Source organism: Halichoerus grypus, chromosome 6 (assembly GCF_964656455.1).
Source record: "Halichoerus grypus chromosome 6, mHalGry1.hap1.1, whole genome shotgun sequence".
In the NCBI taxonomy this organism is placed as follows: domain Eukaryota; kingdom Metazoa; phylum Chordata; class Mammalia; order Carnivora; family Phocidae; genus Halichoerus; species Halichoerus grypus.
The window spans coordinates 121719205-121738074 of record NC_135717.1 but is presented as its reverse complement, the minus strand read 5'-3'; the positions used below and the strand labels follow the sequence as shown (position 1 = coordinate 121738074).

The 18870-nt window shown below is 43.9% G+C and overlaps 1 protein-coding gene across 2 annotated transcripts in view; it reads left to right on the top strand.

Annotated features, from left to right (window-relative positions):
• Positions 1–3861: 3861 nt before the first annotated feature.
• Positions 3862–18870, top strand: part of CS (citrate synthase) — a 26651-nt gene continuing 11642 nt past the window's right edge. The window contains exons 1-4 of one of the 2 annotated variants that reach the window (XM_078076128.1): positions 3862–4083; positions 11111–11205; positions 17098–17148; positions 18375–18482. In XM_078076128.1, the coding sequence (XP_077932254.1) occupies positions 18480–18482 (3 nt within the window). In that variant the 5' untranslated portion in view covers positions 3862–4083; positions 11111–11205; positions 17098–17148; positions 18375–18479. The remainder of the gene's footprint in view (positions 4084–11110; positions 11206–17097; positions 17149–18374; positions 18483–18870) is intronic. The other variant, XM_078076126.1, reaches the window with a different exon arrangement.

Sequence of the window (18870 nt, the reverse complement as noted above, 5' to 3'; positions counted from 1 at the left end):
ACTCCCCCTGCTTGTGTTCCTGCTCTCGCTGTCTCTCTCTGTCAAATAAATAAATAAAATCTTAAAAAAAAGAAATAAAAAAAAAAAAACATTAGAACTTAAACACTCTTGAAGACAGTGTTAAATGAGATCTGGATGTGACTAAGAAAATTTAATATGTGAAAATCTAGTCCTTTAAGTTTTAGGGGCACCTGGGTGGCTCAGTCAGTTAAGCGTCTGTCTTCCGCTCAGGTCATGATCCCAGGGTCCTGGGTCAAATCCCGCATCCAGCTCCCTGCTCAGTGGGGAGCCTGCTTCTCCCTCTCCCCCTGCTTGTGCTCTCTCTCTCTCCCTCTCACTCTTTCTCTCAAATAAAATATTTTAAAAGTGAAAAAAAATAAAAATAAGTTTTAGAGGGTTTTTATGCTGTTAAAAAGGATTCAGAGCAGGGACAAGATTCCTTTATAGGACAGGGATGAATAGCAAGGGCAAAGGAACTAATATATGATGAATACTCCTATAACAAGCCCATACACCTTATTTAATCTTTACAATTCTAAGAAATAGATATTACTCCATTTTACAGATGAAGAAAATAAGCTCAAAGAGGTTGTGTCTTGGGGAGTCAAGTCTTAGTGATCGTCTTATCCCTAGGCCAGTGGTCTTTCTGCTACATCCTGTTCCCTCTAGTGGAGTCTCCATGTAGTCCCCAGTGGCTGTTTACACTAGTACTTTTGTTTGAAAACTACCTCCAAGTTTGAACACATGCCCTCTGACTCTAATAATAGTGAAAAGGTATCATATCCTCCTTTCAGCTATTTCTTCCAGACTGGTTATTCATTGTAATAAGAAACCCATTCTACCCCCTGGTCACTTTAGGTGCTAAATACCTTTATGTACTCTGGGAGGGTCACGATTTATCATGTATTTCCGGTATGGATGTACAAAGGTTTTACAGATGAGTAAGAATAAGTTCCTTATTTTATAAGTAAGTTCCTTATTTTATAAAATATTTTAAAATATAGAACACACTGAGCTGGCGTGCCCGGGAGACAGTTAACAATGACTCAGAGGGTGCCTGGGTGGCTCAGTTGGTTAACCAACTGCCTTCGGCTCAGGTCACGATCCTGGAGTCCCGGGATTGAGTCCCGCATCGGGCTCCCTGCTCAGCGGGGAGTCTGCTTCTCCCTCTGACCCTTCCCCTCTCTTGCTCTCTCTCTCTCATTCTCTCTCAAATAAATAAATAAAATCTTTAAAAAAAAAAAACAATGACTCAGAGTTGCAGCTGATAATTCACAGTCATCACCATATAAACAATACAGTTTAGTAGTTAAGATACAGCTTCTGGCCAATTACGAACCATGATCCTCTCAGCAGGATACTTTTATCTAAACCTTGCTTTCCTGCTCTGTAGAGATCCTATTATCTACATCCCTTAGAGTTGTTGAGGATCAAGTAAGATAATGCGTGAACCACATTTAGATAATACCTGGAAATTGTAAGTATTCAATAAATTTTAGCTATTACCCAGTAAATACAGGAGTTTGATTTACTGAAGTTGGCAGTTGAAGTTTAGACCGCATTTTCCCACTTACTCTTAGCCACCAGGGGGCACCATTGCCTCTGTCCATTTTTTTAAAAGAGGTCCTTCCAAGGTCAAGATGACCTCAATTGTCAGCCTTCTCTCCACTCCCCCCTCTCAGGCACTTAGGTGTATTTGGACCTAAAGCTCATTTGGCTGCTTTATTTGTGCCAATACTCCCTTAACTTTCTTCTCTCCTCCCCAAGTCCCATTCACATTTAGAAAGAGATTCTAAGCTTCTGGGAGGTAACATTTAGTCCTTCTGATCCCTGGGCTTTCCCACTGGCTTTATAGTAGTGGGTGTCAGGACTAAACAACCTCAAAACAAGCCCTTAAAGCCTTCATAACACTAGGCTCCAGGACATGGTGTCAAGAGGCTTAGAGCACTGCTGTTTCCCACCCTCCCTCCAATCATTAGAGCTCCAAAGTAAGTTACCTTTATGGCTGCTCAATGATTCTTTCTTTGTGGGATGCCTGGCTGGTTCACTAGGTAAAACATACAACTCTTGATCTCATGGTTGTGAGTTCAAGTCCCACATTGGGTGTAGAGATTACTTAAAAATAAAATCTCTAATAATAATAAATATAATAATAATTATTATTATTATTATCCCTTTGGTAGCCTCACCCTGAGAATGCCTCCTGTCTTTTGGGGGCACTGGAGTTCAAGCCTCTGGTCAGCTGGTTAGTCTCTGTGGATAATTAACCAGAGAGCAGAAACCAGGTCAGACTATTCTAGGGTTAGGAGGAAATCCTCTGTGAGATGCTAAATTGGGAGCAAATATTGATCAGTGGAGCTTTGAAGTCACTGAGAAGGTAGTTGAGGTCAATGTTCCTTTGGGGCTCTGCTTGGCTTCTCTTTTGGAAGTTCTTTCCTAAGACCTATCTATCTGATCCCCAAGCCAAAGGAGTATTGGTTGGTAGGTGTGAAGCTAGGTACAAGGTAACCTGGGAAGAGAAAATGGTGGTTTTCCTTCTCTTTCCCCAACTCCAAGCTATAAAGTAGTTTCTTTATAAAGTAGGTCTATCTAAACTTGGTTTAAATGGTACTGAGACTTCTGAATCTTGTTACTGCTATGTGAAGGGATAAAAGGACTGTTCATTTGGGGCTTGGGGTTTATAGATAAGGTGCCCTGGTCCTTGGGTCAGTTCTCCTCTGCCCCTAGGTCAATGACAATGATATTCTTAGGAGGTAGAAAGGTCCTGAGGTCTCGTCTACCTAGAGGAGTTAGTCAAGAGTGATATGGAAGATCACTTTAGTACCGTGGTTCATTTAGTGGTCTCTGGGAAGCATAGGATAAAAGTGTACAGAAGACAGCCAAGTAGGAGAAGGGGTTCAGAAGCCCTATGGGAATGATGGGAGTGATGTGACAAAAAGGGAGGATGCTTAATGCCTGATTTTGGATGTGGGGCTAGTCTGCAGCTTTTGATCTTATGGCTAGATGTGGGGTGGGGTGGCTGCTTGGGGTTATGTGACTGGAGTGGCAGTGAGACTAATGCCCAGGACCCAAAGGTTCTGGCCTGTGCTGGAAGCCTTCATTTTGTTTTGTTTTGTTTTTTATGATTTTCTTTAAGTAATCTCTACACCCAAGGTGGGGCTCCAACCTACAACCCCGATATCAAGAGTGGCATGCTCCACCAACTGAGCCAGCCAGGCGTCCTTGGGAAGCCTTCATATTAAGGGGGCATTTGTAAGACTTAGATTTCCGGACACTGGATGCCGAACTGACAGCCCATAAAGAGCACTGGATATTCAGGCTCCTGCCTTTGCTTTCCATCTCCACATATTGGGGTCTCTTCGTATCTATAATACCATGGCCTCTGCTGACCTCAACTGATCACCAGACAGCCAACTCTGGCATCATACACATGACGTCACCTCTATGGCCATTAAGTCATTGACCAAAGACATTCATCCCGAAATTGTGCCAACAGGGTAGGAGGAGCTGGCAAAGATCAGTAGCCGTGATAGTATCTTAAAGGATTGGCTTCCGAGGATCTTCTAAGGTCGGAGTCCTTGGGACCTTTTTCTCTCATATTCCCCGCAGAACAAACCCCAAATGTGTTAAGGGAGAGAAGGGAAGCCTAAGAAGGAAGTTAACTGAGTTATCAGGCACATATTTAGTCACCTACACGTCCCCCCCACCCGCCCATCCTTAATTAGCCTAACCCAGGCGATCCAATCCTGCCCTCCACAACTGCTGTCAACGGCTCAGGTCCCGCCCCCACATACACCGGACCAATGGCCGAGCCCGAGGCGAGTCCCCTGAGAGGGGCGGGAACGAGTTCGGGCAGTGGGTGGGGCCTCACTGAGGACCCCGGGCTGGGCGCCGCCGCCGGTTTGTCTACCCTTTCCCTCAGCCACCTCCTTTCAACCTTGTCCACCCGTCGGCGCGGCCTTTGGTGCAGCGGCGGCTCTCGTTCCTGCCGCAGCTCTCTCCCCTCCTTCCCTCCCCACCAGATCCCCGAGTTCGCCCGTCATGGCTTTACTCACTGCGGCCGCCCGGCTCTTCGGAGCCAAGGTGAGCAACTATGGGAGGGAGCGCGCGGCCCCAGGGTGGGGCCGAGGCGACTGCAGGCCGTCCAGCGCCAGGGTCTCCCTCCCCTACCCATACGCACCCCCGTGAGCCTTAAAGGGGCCCTGCGCTTGGCTGGCCGCCAGCTCTCTGTGGGACTCTTCAGGACCATGTGCTACGCTGGCCTTCTGCCCCTGGGGGTGAAGAGAGCGCTGCCCGCCCGCGGCATGCGGTCTTGGGCGGGTGGAGAACTCGGACCCTACTGTCACCCGCATGTCTAGGGTGGAAGAACCCTGGAAAAAGAAGGAGCTGCCAGTGGAGAACATAGGTGTTGTGTTACATTGGAGTTAGGGAAGAGGCCTGTTTGGAGGAGGGGGTGCGGGGGTAGGAGAAGTGGCAGGGGTGAATAGATGTGCTCACTGTCCCAGGGCCAGAGCTGGAGCGGTGGCTAATTTCGGCTTCTGCTTTGTAGGGAAGGCCTTGTTGGTTCCTAAATTGCCTTTTCCATTTCACCAACCCAATTTTTGAAGCTTTTAGTGACCGAGCTTTAGCAGTTCCTGCTAGTGGAGTGGGACTCAGATCCTCTTTGTCCTTGGGACTCTTGCACTTACTCTTCATATAGGAGGAGCTTGGGTGGGGTGGAGCCCTTCTGTAAAACCTTCTGCATGATTATCACATATGGTTGGAGAAAGAACCAGAAAGGTTGTTCTTCCAAACTGCAGGCCAATTAAGTGAAGATACCGGGCAGGATATAGTATTGCCAAAGTCACATGACCAACCCTAGTACTTGCTCACTCAGGTTTAGCTACTGCTCTTAAGTCTACCCAGGAGAAAGTGCTCTCATTCTTTGAGGCCCTAATTTACTTGAATTTTGTTGCCTTTGGATCATAGGAATCTTGTTGCAGTAATGGTGCCTTCAATTTAAAATTGCCAGGACATTTGTCTCTGGGTAACTTAGCTCTTTAAATAGAGAAACTGCTGTGTTGAGTGGGGAGTCCCAGTCCTCTAATCCAGGCAGGGACAGTCCCACAAGTGACCTTGACTTCTGCAAAGAATTTATACTTTCTCTTCGGCAGATTAAAGCTGCTGGCACCTGAAGGAAAGGAAAATCTTAGAATGGTTTTGCTGTGTTATCTTGCATGATTGGCAGATAAGGTGAAGCCTGTAGAATTTACACTGGGGTTCTTCCAGGTGCCCAGCAGCAAGGTGGAGGCTGATCATTTGGGAGGCACTTGTCTTACGTGACTGTTGTTTCTTCTGCTGCCAGGGAACAGGGTAAGGAAGTCTCTTGGGAAATGAAGCAAGTTCTAGATAGTGTTTTGGCAGAATAGGGGACAGGACACTATAATTAGCTCATTCCAGAGCTCCTAACCCGGACCAGATAGATAATCTAACCCTCAGTGAATTTGAAAAATCTTTTAGAATTTACCTTTTAAATTTATTTTGTCTTTCAAGCCTCTGGGGAAGCCCAGAAAGCTTTTGGGATGACAGCACCTCATAATTGTAGAATCATTATTGTTTTCTTTACTTTACTGTCAGGAATGAAACTGAGGATCCCAGAAACCTGTAACTTGGAAGTGATTTGAAGGCTTTTGACCCTTAAAACTAGCAAAGCCCAAGAAACGCAGGAGTGGAAATTTTCTGAGATCTAAGTAGAATGACCAGGATATCAGGAAGCCTGCTCAGTTTGTCCGCATTGCTAACACCTGCCTAAGTTTTCCAGATTAGCCTGCAGCTTAACTGGTACTCAGTTTTACTTTTGCTATTAAGGTAGGCTTTAAAAGGCAAAAATAGTTTTCTGATCTGGGAAAACTGACCCCTACCACTTTGATTCTCAAGGTCAGATGTAGTTTCACTTTTCTCAGAAGAGATTTTTTTTTAAACCTTGCTAGGTGACACAAATGCCAGTCATTGTTGTATTGTTCCACCTTACCCACTTTTAGGTAATTTAATGAACACCTGAGTTGGAGAGCGATGAATTCAGAGCCTCCACATTATTTGACTTCTTGTTTACCCTGATGAACTTAACACTAAGCAGTGGCCTTAGTATCAGCTGTGGGTGCCTTAGCTTTGTGATGTATTATCTTTTCACTTGTGATCTGGGTCTGGATTTGGGTTGGAAGTTAGGGTATGGCCACCAATTCACTTCTGGACTATTAACACCAGTGTGACTTAACAAATCCTGGTTACTTCATGTACCATTGAGAGTTGCTCTTCCAAGCTAGGATGTTCAATGACTTTGAGAAAATCAAGCCAAAAGTGGTTTTTTATGTTATTTCTAGACCTTTCAGGACATTTAAATGAATACCCATAATTCCTTTACAGTAGACCTACACCACTGAACATCTTTATAAATCCTAGTCTGAAATTGGGTTCAACAAAACTAAGTCAGTTTTTTCTGTGAAGTGTTACTTAGGCCTACAGCCCAGAACTTTTATTTTTATTTTTTTAAACATTTTTTTAAGTTTATTTATTCAGATAATCTCTACACCCAACATAGGGCTTGAACCCACGACTCCAAGATCAAGAGTCACATGCTCTTCCAACTTAGCCAGCCAGGCACCCTTTACAGCCTAGAACTTTTTTTTTTTTTAAGATTTTATTTATTTATTTGAGAGAGAGAGCACAAGAGGGGGGAGGGTCAGAGGGAGAAGCAGACTCCCTGCTGAGCAGGGAGCCCGATGTGGGACTCGATCCTGGGACTCCAGGATCATGACCTGAGCCGAAGGCAGTCGCTTAACTAACTGAGCCACCCAGGCGCCCTACAGCCTAGAACTTTTAAAGGCAAGCGCCCAAATCTATGTGCCTTCACTTTGATTATCAGCCTACCCAAAGTGATGTCAGTTCCTCGATGCTTACTAGATGGGCTAAAGATGAAAAATGGAAAGCAAAGCCTCCTCATGTGCTAATAGTGGGATGACTGCATTTGTCCTTCCTAGTGGCCTTTAAATTGGTAACAGATGAATGCATGGGTGTGAGGAAGCAGTGAGGTGAGCAGTGCTAAAGCGGATCATTAGAAGGGAAGGCTGGTATTCCTCTTTCTTAGAATCCAAGTGGGCAGAAGGCAGGAAGACAGATGTGGTGGATCTCTCTAAAGCTACACCGTAATATTTTTTGCCCTGTTTCAGTGCTTTAGGTGATAGAGCTGAGTAGGGTATGAAATTTAAAACAGTAGTGTAGCAAAGCTAGCAATAGGTCTTTCTGAGTATTTGACTTTCAGTTTTTCCCTCAACTGCCCAAATTCCTTTTTTTTTTTTTAAGACTTTATTTATTTGTCAGAGAGCACAAGCAGGGGGGAGCAGCAGGCAGAGGGAGAGGGGGAAGCAGAGTCCCTGCTGAGCAGGGAGCCCGAAGTGGGACTCGATCCCAGGACTCTGGGATCATGACCCGAGCCGAAGGCAGACGCTTAACCGACTGAGCCACCTAGGCGTCCCACTTTTTTTTTTTTTTTAAGATTTTGTTTTTAAGCTATCTCTGCACTCAACGTGGGGCTCGAACTCATGACCCCAAGATCAAGAGTCGCCCGCCCTCGATTGAGCCAGTGCTCCTGAACTGCCCAGATTCTTTAGGTCCCTGTCTGTCTTTCTTTCTTTCTTTTTAAGATTTTATTTATTAATTTGAGAGAGAGAGCAGGGTGAGGGGCAGAGGGAGAAGCAGACTCCCCGCTGAGCAAGGAGCCCAACGTGGGGCCCGAGCAGGGACTCCAGGATCATGACCGGAGCTGAAGGCAGGCGCCCAACCAACTGAGCCACCCAGGTGCCCCTAGGTCCCTGTATTTCTTTTTTTTTTTTTTTAAGATTTTATTTATTTATTTGAGAGAGAGAGCACATGAGAGGGGGGAGGGTCAGAGGGAAAAGCCGACTCCCTGCTGAGCAGGGAGCCCGATGGCGGGACTCAATCCTGGGACTCCAGGATCATGACCTGAGCCGAAGGCAGTAGCTTAACCAACTGAGCCACCCAGGCACCCTGTATTTCTTTTAACATGTTATTTTAAAAGTTCTTGAGGTGCGTGGGTGGCTCAGTTGTTTAAGCATCTGACTCTTGATTTTGGCTCAGGTCATGATCTCAGGGTTGTGAGATCAAGCCCCGAGTTGGGCTCAGTGCTGGGCATGGAGCCTGGTTGAGATTCTCTCTCTCTCTCTCTCCTTCTGCCCGTCCACCCCTAAAAAAAAGAAATGAAAAATAATAGGGGCGCCTGGGTGGCTCAGTCGGTTGAGAGTCTCCCTTGGGCTCAGGTCATGATACTAGGATCCCGGAATCGAGCCCTGCGTTGGGCTCCCTGCTCAGCGGGGAGTCTGCTTCTCCCTCTGCCCTTCATCCTGCTCGTGCTCTCTCTCTCTCTCTGTCCCTCTCTCAAACAAATGAATTGAAAAATCTAAAAAATATATATTAAAAAATGAAAAATAATAAAAAAATGTAAGTTCACAGTGGGCATCATCATGTGGGTTGCTTGTTCACATTGCACATTCATGAATCCTATCTTCAGATTCTGATTCAGCAAAGGTGGGGTGGGATCTGGAAACTTGTTTTGTTTTTCTAAGATTTTATTTATTTATTTGAAACAGAAAGATGGAGAAAGCAAGCACAAGCAGGGGGAATGGCAGGCAGGAGAGAAGCAAGCTCCCCTCTGAGCAAGGAGTCCAACATGGGACACCATCCCAGGACCCTGGGACCATGACCTGAGTCGAAGGCAGACACTTAACCAACTGAGCCACCCAGGCGCCCCAGGAAACTTGTTTTTCTTTTTTTTTTTTCCAAGTACTTCTGTTGACTGATGATGCCTGGTGGTCCCTTTCTGTTGGGCCAGTAAAACCAAATGTAGGTCTTTTTTTTTTTTTTTTTTAAGATTTTATTTATTCATTTGAGAGAGAATGAGATAGAGAGAGCATGAGAGGGGGGAGGGTCAGAGGGAGAAGCAGACTTCCTGCCGAGCAGGGAGCCCGATGCGGGACTCGATCCCGGGACTCCAGGACCATGACCTGAGCCGAAGGCAGTCGCTTAACCAACTGAGCCACCCAGGCGCCCCAAATGTAGGTCTTTTTATTTGCAACTTTATTGAATGTGTATATGAAATTTTTGAGTATTTGGGTTTTTTTTAGTGATTATTTTAAAAATGGACTTCAAGTGACTGTTCTAAGCAATAGTTCATTTAGGCTATTTTCTCTAGGTTTGTCTTCCTAGGCCTTTTTTTCAAATGTCTTTAGAAAAGTTTCTTGGGGGGCACCTGGGTGGCTCAGTTGTTAAGCGTCTGCCTTTGGCTCAGGTCATGATCCCAGGGTCCTGGGATCGAGCCCCGCATCGGGCTCCCTGCTCCTCAGGAAGCCTGCTTCTCCCTCTTCCACTCCCCCTGCTTGTGTTCCCTCTCTCTCTGTCAAATAAATAAATAAAATCTTTAAAAAAAAAAAAGTTTCTTGGGACACCTAGATGGCTCAGTCGGTTTGTGTCAGACTCAGGTCATGATCCCAGAGTCCTGGGATCAAGTCCCACATCGGGCTCCTTGCTCATCGAAGAGCCTGCTTCTCTCTCTGCCTGCCACTCCCCCGCTTGTGCGCTCTCTCTCTTTCTCATAAATAAAATCTTTAAAAAAAAAAAAGAAAAGAAAAGTTTCTTGTAAATTTCTGGACCAAAGTGTTAGGCACTAAAACTTGTAAGTACTGGGGCGCCTGGGTGGCTCAGTCGTTAAGCGTCTGCCTTCGGCTCAGGTCATGATCCCAGGGTCCTGGGATCGAGCCCCGCATCGGGCTCCCTGCTCTACGGGAAGCCTGCTTCTCCCTCTCCCACTCCCCCTGCTTGTGTTCCCTCTCTCGCTGTGTCTCTCCCTGTCAAATAAATAAATAAAATCTTTAAAAAAAAAAACTTGTAAGTACTCCTAGTGGAAGTGAGAGCAGTTTCTAGTTCCCCAAAAACTAGTAGGACAGCACATCCTATATACTTTATTTACTAGTGTACACGTAGTGTGCATAGAGTAAGTAGGTGTTCAGAAAATACTTGTTAAAGAACTGTAAGGATTTCTATTGAAAGGAAAATTAGGACTCTTGATTCTTTTCTGAGGTCTTTGGTGGTCTTCTTGGAGTGAATCTTTAGGGAAGAAGAGTCTGTTAGGAAATGACAATTAGGTAGAATTATTAAGGAAACTCCTATGAGTATGGAGAGGGTCAAAATAGGAAATCTGAAGATTACTGTGCTTAGGCTATTAAGTGGCCTAACCAAGTGGCGCAGGCCGGCTTCCAATACCACCATTGTGAAACACAGATGTTAAAAGGCTTTAGTTCTCTGACCTGGTTTTGGGGAGAGAGAAGCCTTTGTCCTATGCGTGTTCTTTTTCCCTTAATGCAGGTTGTTCCTTCTGCATTGGAAGCCTTTGCAACACAAGCTTTTTCCTACCAGTTATTAGTGCATTATGTTTGCTTCATCAGCTAAGCCAGTTCTGCTGGCTTGGCAAGCTCTGATCTTTTTTTGATGAAGGACAAGGGACGAGGGCTCTTAAAATCAGGAGCATCTCTCTCAGGCTTTTAATGTTGGAGCTCTTGGATATGTTGTAGGACATGTTCTAAATGTGCCTGGGATGGAGGATCAAAGAAAATTTGTCTTTTCCCCTTTGGAGTATAGGTCCTAGGTATGGATCAATGGTGATAATAGGCTAAGAGAAGTAAGAGGGAAAGAACCACTTTTTTAAGTGCTTATTCACATAGGATTCTTTTGTTCGTAGAATTTTAGGGACAAGGGAGTAGTTTCAGATGATTTTTGGTGATTCGGCCAATACGCTATTCCAAAAATACCCTAAGTATTATAGGCAAGGCAAGTCTTTGGCATGGCAGAATTTCCTGCGTGTACTATTAGTCCTTTTCCTCTCTTGGCCCTTTAAGATAGTGGTTCTTTTAATTATATTTTTCTATTCTAGCACATTTGAGAACTGCAGTGCACTTCCATCAATAATAGCAAACTCACTAGGAGAGTTCTTGCAAGGGATGGCAGCGTTTGAGGTTTGAAAAGGCCTCTTAGTGATTGTAATACCCCCACCCCCACCCTGCAGAGAGTCCCGGGCTGTCAGACACGTGAGCCAGGCCCTTGTCTTTGGAAGCAGCTCTCTCCATCTCTCCCCTTGAAGGAGCTGACCTATTGAATGAGGTAACTCCCTGATTCGCCTGACAGCTACTGTTCCAGTGGGGTGACTCTACACGGGGCATGCTACCAGAAGGCAGAAGCTTACTTGCCACACCTCGGGAGTTAGGGGGAGGAGTTGGTGGGTGAAAGTTCAGGGATGACTCAGAGGTTTGTAATCTGCCTGTCCCATCAGTGAGTATAGTCTGAACACACTATACAAAGCTCTTCAGCAGGTTTCTTTGGCAGCTAGGAGGTAGATGAACTGAGGTGTATAGCCTTGGGCATGATAGTCCTCCAGTATCTCCTTCTAGTCATATGTTCTGCTGGGTAGTCAAATTTGTTTCCTCTGCTTGAGACTCCTCCCCTCTTGATCGGGAGGCCCTTAAGGCCCTAAAAAAGGAAATCAGGGCTTTATTTCCTGTTCTACCAGTAGAGGGAATTATCCGTTCACCCCTTCCTCAGGCTTGACTGCCTCTTTCCTGGAATCCAACTCTAGGAGAGAGCAGTGACACTTGACATGGTAGGTAATAGGCCAACACTTTCTAAGAAACACATATTTATTGAACTCACTTATGTAGAAGGCACTGTTCTAGGTGCTTTCATGCAGATATTTTGTACAGTCTACTTGTCTACCCCAAAGTTGGCTTTATTATTATCAATTGAGAGAGATGAAACCTGAGACTTAGAAGTTAGGTCATATAGCCAAGGTAACATAGCAAGATAGTGGCAGAACCTGGACTTAAGACTTGATCCTTAATAATTGTACATCCCAGGGTCTACATTCTATCCTTCTGTTCCCCTAACACTTTAGACCATGTATGTGTCTCAAACTTTATTGTTCACATGGATCATCTAGTGAGCTTGTTAAACTGCAGATCTGAATGCAGTAGGTCTGAGGTGAGGCCCAGGATTCTGCATTTCTGACAAGCTCCAAGTAATGCAAATGCTGCTGGCTAGGCAGTTATATTTTAAATAGCAAGGCTTTTGAATACCTTTACATATGTCCTTATTAGAGTTATCAGACTTTGAGCTAAGTAGCTTGAGTGTTATCCTAAACATGGAGAAGGAAAGGGAAACAATACAGTTGACCCTTGAGCAACATAGTTTGAACTGTGCTGGTCCACTTATATGTGAGTTTTTTATGGTACAGTACTGCAAATATATTTTCTTTTCCTTAGGATTTTCTTAGTAACATTTTCTCTAGCTTTTTTGTAAGAATACAGTATGTAATATATATGGCATAGAAGATAGGAATGAATAGACTTAATGTTAGCAGTAAAGCTTCTGGTCAACAATAGGCTATTAGTAGTTAAGTTTTGGGAGAGTCAAGAGTTATATCCAGATTTTTGACTGCATGGGGGGTGGTTCCTGCATCCCTAATTCCTGTATTGTTCAAGAGTTCAGCTGTAGGTAGTTGTTTTGCTTTGGATGTCTGTTATTAAGTAATGGAGCTGGGGCTAGAACCCAGATTTCCTTTCCAAATTCCAAGTTATGTGCTCTGTCTTCTACATCATTAGGTAAAATTGTTCTAACTTGAATTTTTCCTATTCTACTCTTTCGAGTGGTTATATCAATGAATTGCTGCCTTTAAAATCCTTCTGATGGGGCGCCTGGGTGGCTCAGTGGTTAAGTGTGTGCCTTCGGCTCAGGTCATGATCCCAGGGTCCTGGGATCGAGCCCCGCATCGGGCTCCCATCTCCGCGGGAAGCCTGCTTCTCCCTCTCCCGCTCCCCCCGCTTGTGTTCCCTCTCTCTCTGTGTCTGTCTCTGTCAAATAAAAAGAAAAAAAATCTTTAAAAGATAAATAAAATCCTTCTGATTTCTTCAGTCATCTTTTAAGCTTCAGGGTTAGCCAAAAATATGACTGATCCTGATGCTGAAGGGTATGAGAAATGGCTATACTGTTTAATTTTATATATTTATTATATAACAAATGCAAAGTATTTGCTTTAGGCCAGATGTCATTTTAAGTGCTTTGAAAGTGTTGACTTAATTAATCCTTACAGCAATCCTTTGAAATAGGTACTATTGTTCCCATTTTCGAGGCATAGAAACATTAAATGACTTGGCTGGAGGGGCGCCTGGGTGGCTCAGATGGTTAAGCGTCTGCCTTCAGCTCAGGTCATGATCTCCAGGTCCTGGGATCGAGCCCAGCGTCGGGCTCCCTGCTCAGCGGGGAGTCTGCTTCTCCCTCTTCCTCTGCCTCTCCCCCATTGCTCCTGTGCGCCCTCTCTCTCTCTGTCTCGAATAAATAAAAAAAAAAATTTTTAATAAAAAAAATAAATAAAATAAATGACTTGGCTGGAATCACACAGGTGATAAGTGGCCAACAAGGGCAGTAGAAACAAAATATACTAGCTTTATCATATAGCTACTTAGCCACACTATCCACAGACTAGTGTTGCTTTGCAAATTGGAGATCTGGCTAAGAAGTGTTGCTGATGGAGATCAGGGACAGTTGAGATCAGCCCTCTGAGTTACTCCTGAGGCTCCTCACATGAAATGGCAAAGACGCTCAGTACGAAGGTAATGAAGACTTCGCTGATGTCGGAAGTGGGGTGATAGTTTAGTTCTAAGTTTCTCTTCCTATGCGTGCTCTTCAAGTAGTAGTCATATAAATAGATCTGAGAAATGACTATAACAAAACAGCAGTTATGACCTATCTGATTCCTCTAAGTGATGTCTCATTCTCACATCCCCATTAGCTGTTCTGCCATCCTTTTCTTTCTGATTTCCTCTTTTTTGTTGTTTTTTGTTTTATCTTGAAGTAAAAGAAGAGGGCAGCTCATTAATTCTAGCAGTTCCCTCTCACAACGAGGAAAGAGGCTATTTTTTTTTTTGTTTTATGTTCATATTTGTGGAAGAAAGGCCTCCAACCTGAGGGAATTCCATTTTCATCTTTTTTTTAATTTTTTTTAAGATTTTATTTGAGAGAGAGAGAGAGCATGAGCAGGGGGGAGGGGCAGAGAGAGAGGGACAAGCAGACTCCCCGCTGAGTGCAGAGCCCAATGTGGGGCTCAATGCCAGGACCCTGAGATCATGACCTGAGCTGAAGTCAGACACTTAACGACTGAGCCACTCAGGCGCCCCTCCATTTTCATCTTAATTAAGATCTGGACACTCACTCTTTGTTGAGCTTGGATAGATTTTTTTTTTTCCCGTAAGATTTAACCTTAAACTACAGCCAGCCATTGTAGAAACTTTTTTTTTTAAAAGATTTTATTTTGGGGGCGCCTGGGTGGCTCAGTGGTTAAGCGTCTGCCTTTGGCTCAGGTCATGATCCCAGGGTCCTGGGATTGAGCCCTGCATCGGGCTCTGCGCTCAGCGGGGAGTCTGCTTGTCCCTCTCCCACTCCCCTTGCTTGTGTTCCCTCTCTTCCTGTGTCTCTCTGTGTCAAATAAATAAATAAAATCTTGAAAAAAAAAAAGATTTTATTTAAGTAATCTCTACACCCAACGTGGGGCTTGAACTCACAACCCCAAGATCAAGAGTCGCATGCTCTTCTGACTAAGCCAGCAGGGTGCCCCTGCCATTATAGAATCTTAAAAGATGATTTAAAAGTGGAAAAATGATCATTATGGAGAGATTTTAACATCTTTTTAACATCTTTCTTCTCTCAGATGATATGTTCCCCTGTAGCCTTTTTAGAAACCAAACTGCCGCAACCACCAACCACCCACAATTAAAAGGTCTGCTGCAGGGCTGATGTAGTCTCCGGGAGGTGGCCCTTCTATAACAGGGGATCGGTGGGACCATGGAGCATGGAACAGAGCTTATTCTCTTGTTTTCTCTTGTTCACTTTTTGGTGACTAGTAAGAAAAGGTAAAATTATTTCTTAGGTGCTAGGTCAAGTTCCCATTTGGTGAAGAGACTAAAGGCCTGTTTGTGCTACCTACTTTTGCCCAAATGTTCCTCAGTGAGCCAGAAGAGACTCTTTAGAAAGTTAGTGAAAGGAGTTAAAGACAGTCCTGGTTAACAAGCTGAGTCAGTACCCCTTTGTTTTAGGGACATAGTAGCTTACCTTGTACTCTCTGAATTTAGCTTTGAATTGATTTTTTTTTTTAATTTTTTAAATCTTTTTAGTTTTTAAAGATTTTATTTTATTTTTAAGATTTTATTTATTTATTTGACACAGAGAGACACAGCAAGAGAGTGAACACAAGCAGGGAGAGTGGGAGAGGGAGAAGCAGGCTCCCTGTGTGGGGCTCGATCCCAGGACCCCGGGATCATGACCTGAGCCGAAGGCAGATGCTTAACAACTGAGCCACCCAGGCTCCCCGAGATTTTATTTATTTTAGAGAGAGTGTATGTGCATGCACATGGGAGATGGGAGGGGGCAGAGGGAGAGACAGAATCTCAAGCAGTCTCCACACTCTTAATTTTGGATCAGGTCATGATCTCAGGGTCATGGGATCAAGCCCCAGTTGGCTCTGTGGTTGGCGCAGAACCTCCTTAAGATTCTCTCTCCCTCTCCCATTGCCCCTCCCCCCTTCTCTAAAAAACAACCAACAAAAAAACCTTTTCTGAAGGCTCTCTTCCCTTTTCAGTTCTCCCTGATGCCCCAACAGAAGGAGTACTAAATTCTAAAACATCTCCAGCCTTACTGAACTCTCACCTTAGGCATGTAGTGTTTTGGAATTTATACAGTACTATTGCTTCAAATGATTTTCAGTGCAATCAGACAGCAATGCAGTAGTTACAAGAAAAGGTGTATCTGGCCTTTTGGCAAAAAGAGGAAAGGTTTGGTGTTGCTCCTGGATTAGTTTGTGTGTATATGTAATCTTTTTAGTTTGCAAAGTGCTTTCACATCATTGTAATTTATCACAAGACAACCTGTGAGATATGTGGTGGGTATTTAACACCAGTTTTATAGATGAGAAAAATGAGGCTTACTTTGACTATCTCATTTTATCTTCAAAATAATCTTGTGCAGAAAAGTTAAGCTTGTCAGACTTTATAGCTGGTTAGTAGTATAGTTGGTTGTCTTATTCAAAGGAAGTGTTGAACTTTCTGTTGCAACTCAGCAGTCTTTTCATAGAAAGTAGCTTTTCTTTTGGGGGAAAAAAACCTCTCTCTAAACATAGAAAATATAGGCTAGCTACACTATTCATCTTTGTAGTGAAGAATAGCCTTGAATCTCAGACCCGTCTTTATAGTTCTGAAGTATATCTTTAAAAATTCCTTTAGTACAGTTGTGTCGGTGATAAACTCAGCTTTTGTTTATCTGAAATGTCTTTATTTCACCCCTTTTGTGAAGACTTTTTCCTCACCTGGTTATACAACTTTAGCTTAATAATTATTTTCTCTCAGCACTTGAAAGGTAATTTTCCAGTTTTCTAGTTTCCCAATGCTGTTGCTGAGTAGTCTCTCAGTTGTTACATTGTAGGTATTCTGTCTTCTCTGTGCTTTTTCCAGGAACCTTTGAAGTAGTGTGGTGAAAGGCTACCTCTGCCTGTGGGCTCTCCTAGACTGGAGAGGTTGAAGTGCTGCCAAAAGACTAGGTGCTGGAGAGATCTTACCAGCAGGGTTAAGTAGTTGATCAGTTTCCTCATTTGCTTTTCCAAGAGCCATTCAGAACTATTGACAGCTAGATTGGGATGGCCTGGGTACTCTAACAACTGCCTTTCTGACCTTTTCTGTGCCTAACAAAGCCCAGCCCTGAAACCCAGATGATGGGAAAGAGCCTCTCCTCAGGGAATGCTATTAAAGCTATTGGATGCAAGACACAGAGTTAAATCTGCTATTGCCTCCAGACTGGGAATGCCTTCAAAGCTGTTCAGGGTCTTTGACAGCTTTTTTATGTCAGACTGTCCTTGGAGGCTAAGATGGAGAGAAAGAGGATGAGTCACTATAACTCTTTGTTAATATATAGGAGGGAAGAGTAACTGTTGCATAAGGTTTTGTGTTTTCTTTGCAGAATGCATCTTGTCTTATTCTTGCTGCTCGGCATGCCAGTGCTTCCCCTACGGTAAGGTTTGGAAAAGAGGGCTGAGAATCACTGAGGCAGTTTGATCCTGGGATTGTCGGGTGGGGAGCAGCGGTTGGTTACCACCTAGCCTCTCATCATTATCCTAAGTAACTCCGAGAGGTGTCCGTTGTTATTGTTATCAATATTAAAATAGTATTACTAGTATTTAAAAAAATAATCCAATAATGTAGTGAGATGGGAATATCAAATTTTTTTTTTTTTAAGATTTTATTTATTTATTTGACAGAGAGACACAGCAAGAGAGGGAGCACAAGCAGGGGGAGTGGGAGAGGGAGAAGCAGGCTTTCCTGCTGAGCAGGGAGCCCGATGTGGGGCTCGATCCCAGGACCCTGGGATCATGACCTGAGCCAGAGGCAGATGCTTAACGACTGAGCCACCCAGGCGCCCCGAGAATATCAAATATTTTTGCCTAATTTTTAAAGTTGTGGTAAAATATGCATAACATAAAATTTTCCATCTTAACGTGTATAGTTTAGTGACGGTAAGTACATTCACATTATTGTACAACTATCACACTATCCATCTCCAGAACTTTTTCATCTTCCCAAATTGAAATTTTGTACCTAATAATAATAGTAATAATAATAAATAAATAATCCATTCCCCTCCCTCTCTGCCTAATTCTTTTACCCTTATCTGTGTAGGGTAGTTGACCAGATTTCTCTGGCAGATAGAGAAGGCCAAATTTTATTTATTATTAATATTTTTTAAGATTTTATTTATTTATTTGGCAGAGAGAGGGAACACAAGCAGGGGAGTGGGAGAGGGAGAAGCAGGCTTCCTGCCAAGCAGGGAGCCCAATGAGGGGCTCAGTCCCAGGACCCTGGGATCATGACGTGAGCCGAAGGTAGACGCTTAACGACTGAGCCACCCAGGTGCCCCAAGAAAGCCAAATTTTATTTATTTTTTTTATTTTATTTTTTTTTAAGATTTTATTTATTAGAGAGAGAGAGAGAAAGCACAAGCAGGGGGAGTGGCAGGCAGAGGGAGAAGCAGGCTTCCCGCCGAGCAAGGAGTCCGATGTGGGACTCGATCCCAGGACCCTGAGACCATGACCTGAGCTGAAGGCAGACGCTTAACCAACTGAGCCACCCAGGCATCCCAAGAAAGCCAAATTTTAAAAAGTAGTCTTAACATACCTACTTTGTAGGAAAAATCTAATCGACATTTTGACCATCACTTAACCTCTCTACTTCTCTTTTTAGAATTTGAAAGACATACTGGCCGACCTGATACCTAAGGAGCAGGCCAGAATAAAGACCTTCAGGCAGCAACATGGCAAGACAGTAGTGGGCCAGATCACTGTGGACATGGTAAAGATTGTGGGGTTTTGGCTGGAAAAAGTAGCTCTGTAATGTGCTTCAACAGAAATACCATTCTCTTCACCGACTATTCAGAAGCATACTGTCCCATACATGGAAATGTTGGCGCTTATGATGTTCGTTAAAAATTAGACTGGTCTTTTCCGTAAATTTAATAGTTGAGCCTAACCTAATTTACCTATAGGAGGGATGAATGAAGTTTCTATTCTTCCCAACCGCTCAGCTTTTGGGGCCAGGACTGTTAGAATTAATGCTGTGCTGATCATCCATTTACACCACAGCTCTAGCAGGCTGACTAGAACAGTTTTAGGATGGCTTCTTCTCCAGCCCGAAGAGTCAGAGCAGCTCAAATGATAATTCCACAGCAGTGTTTAGCCTT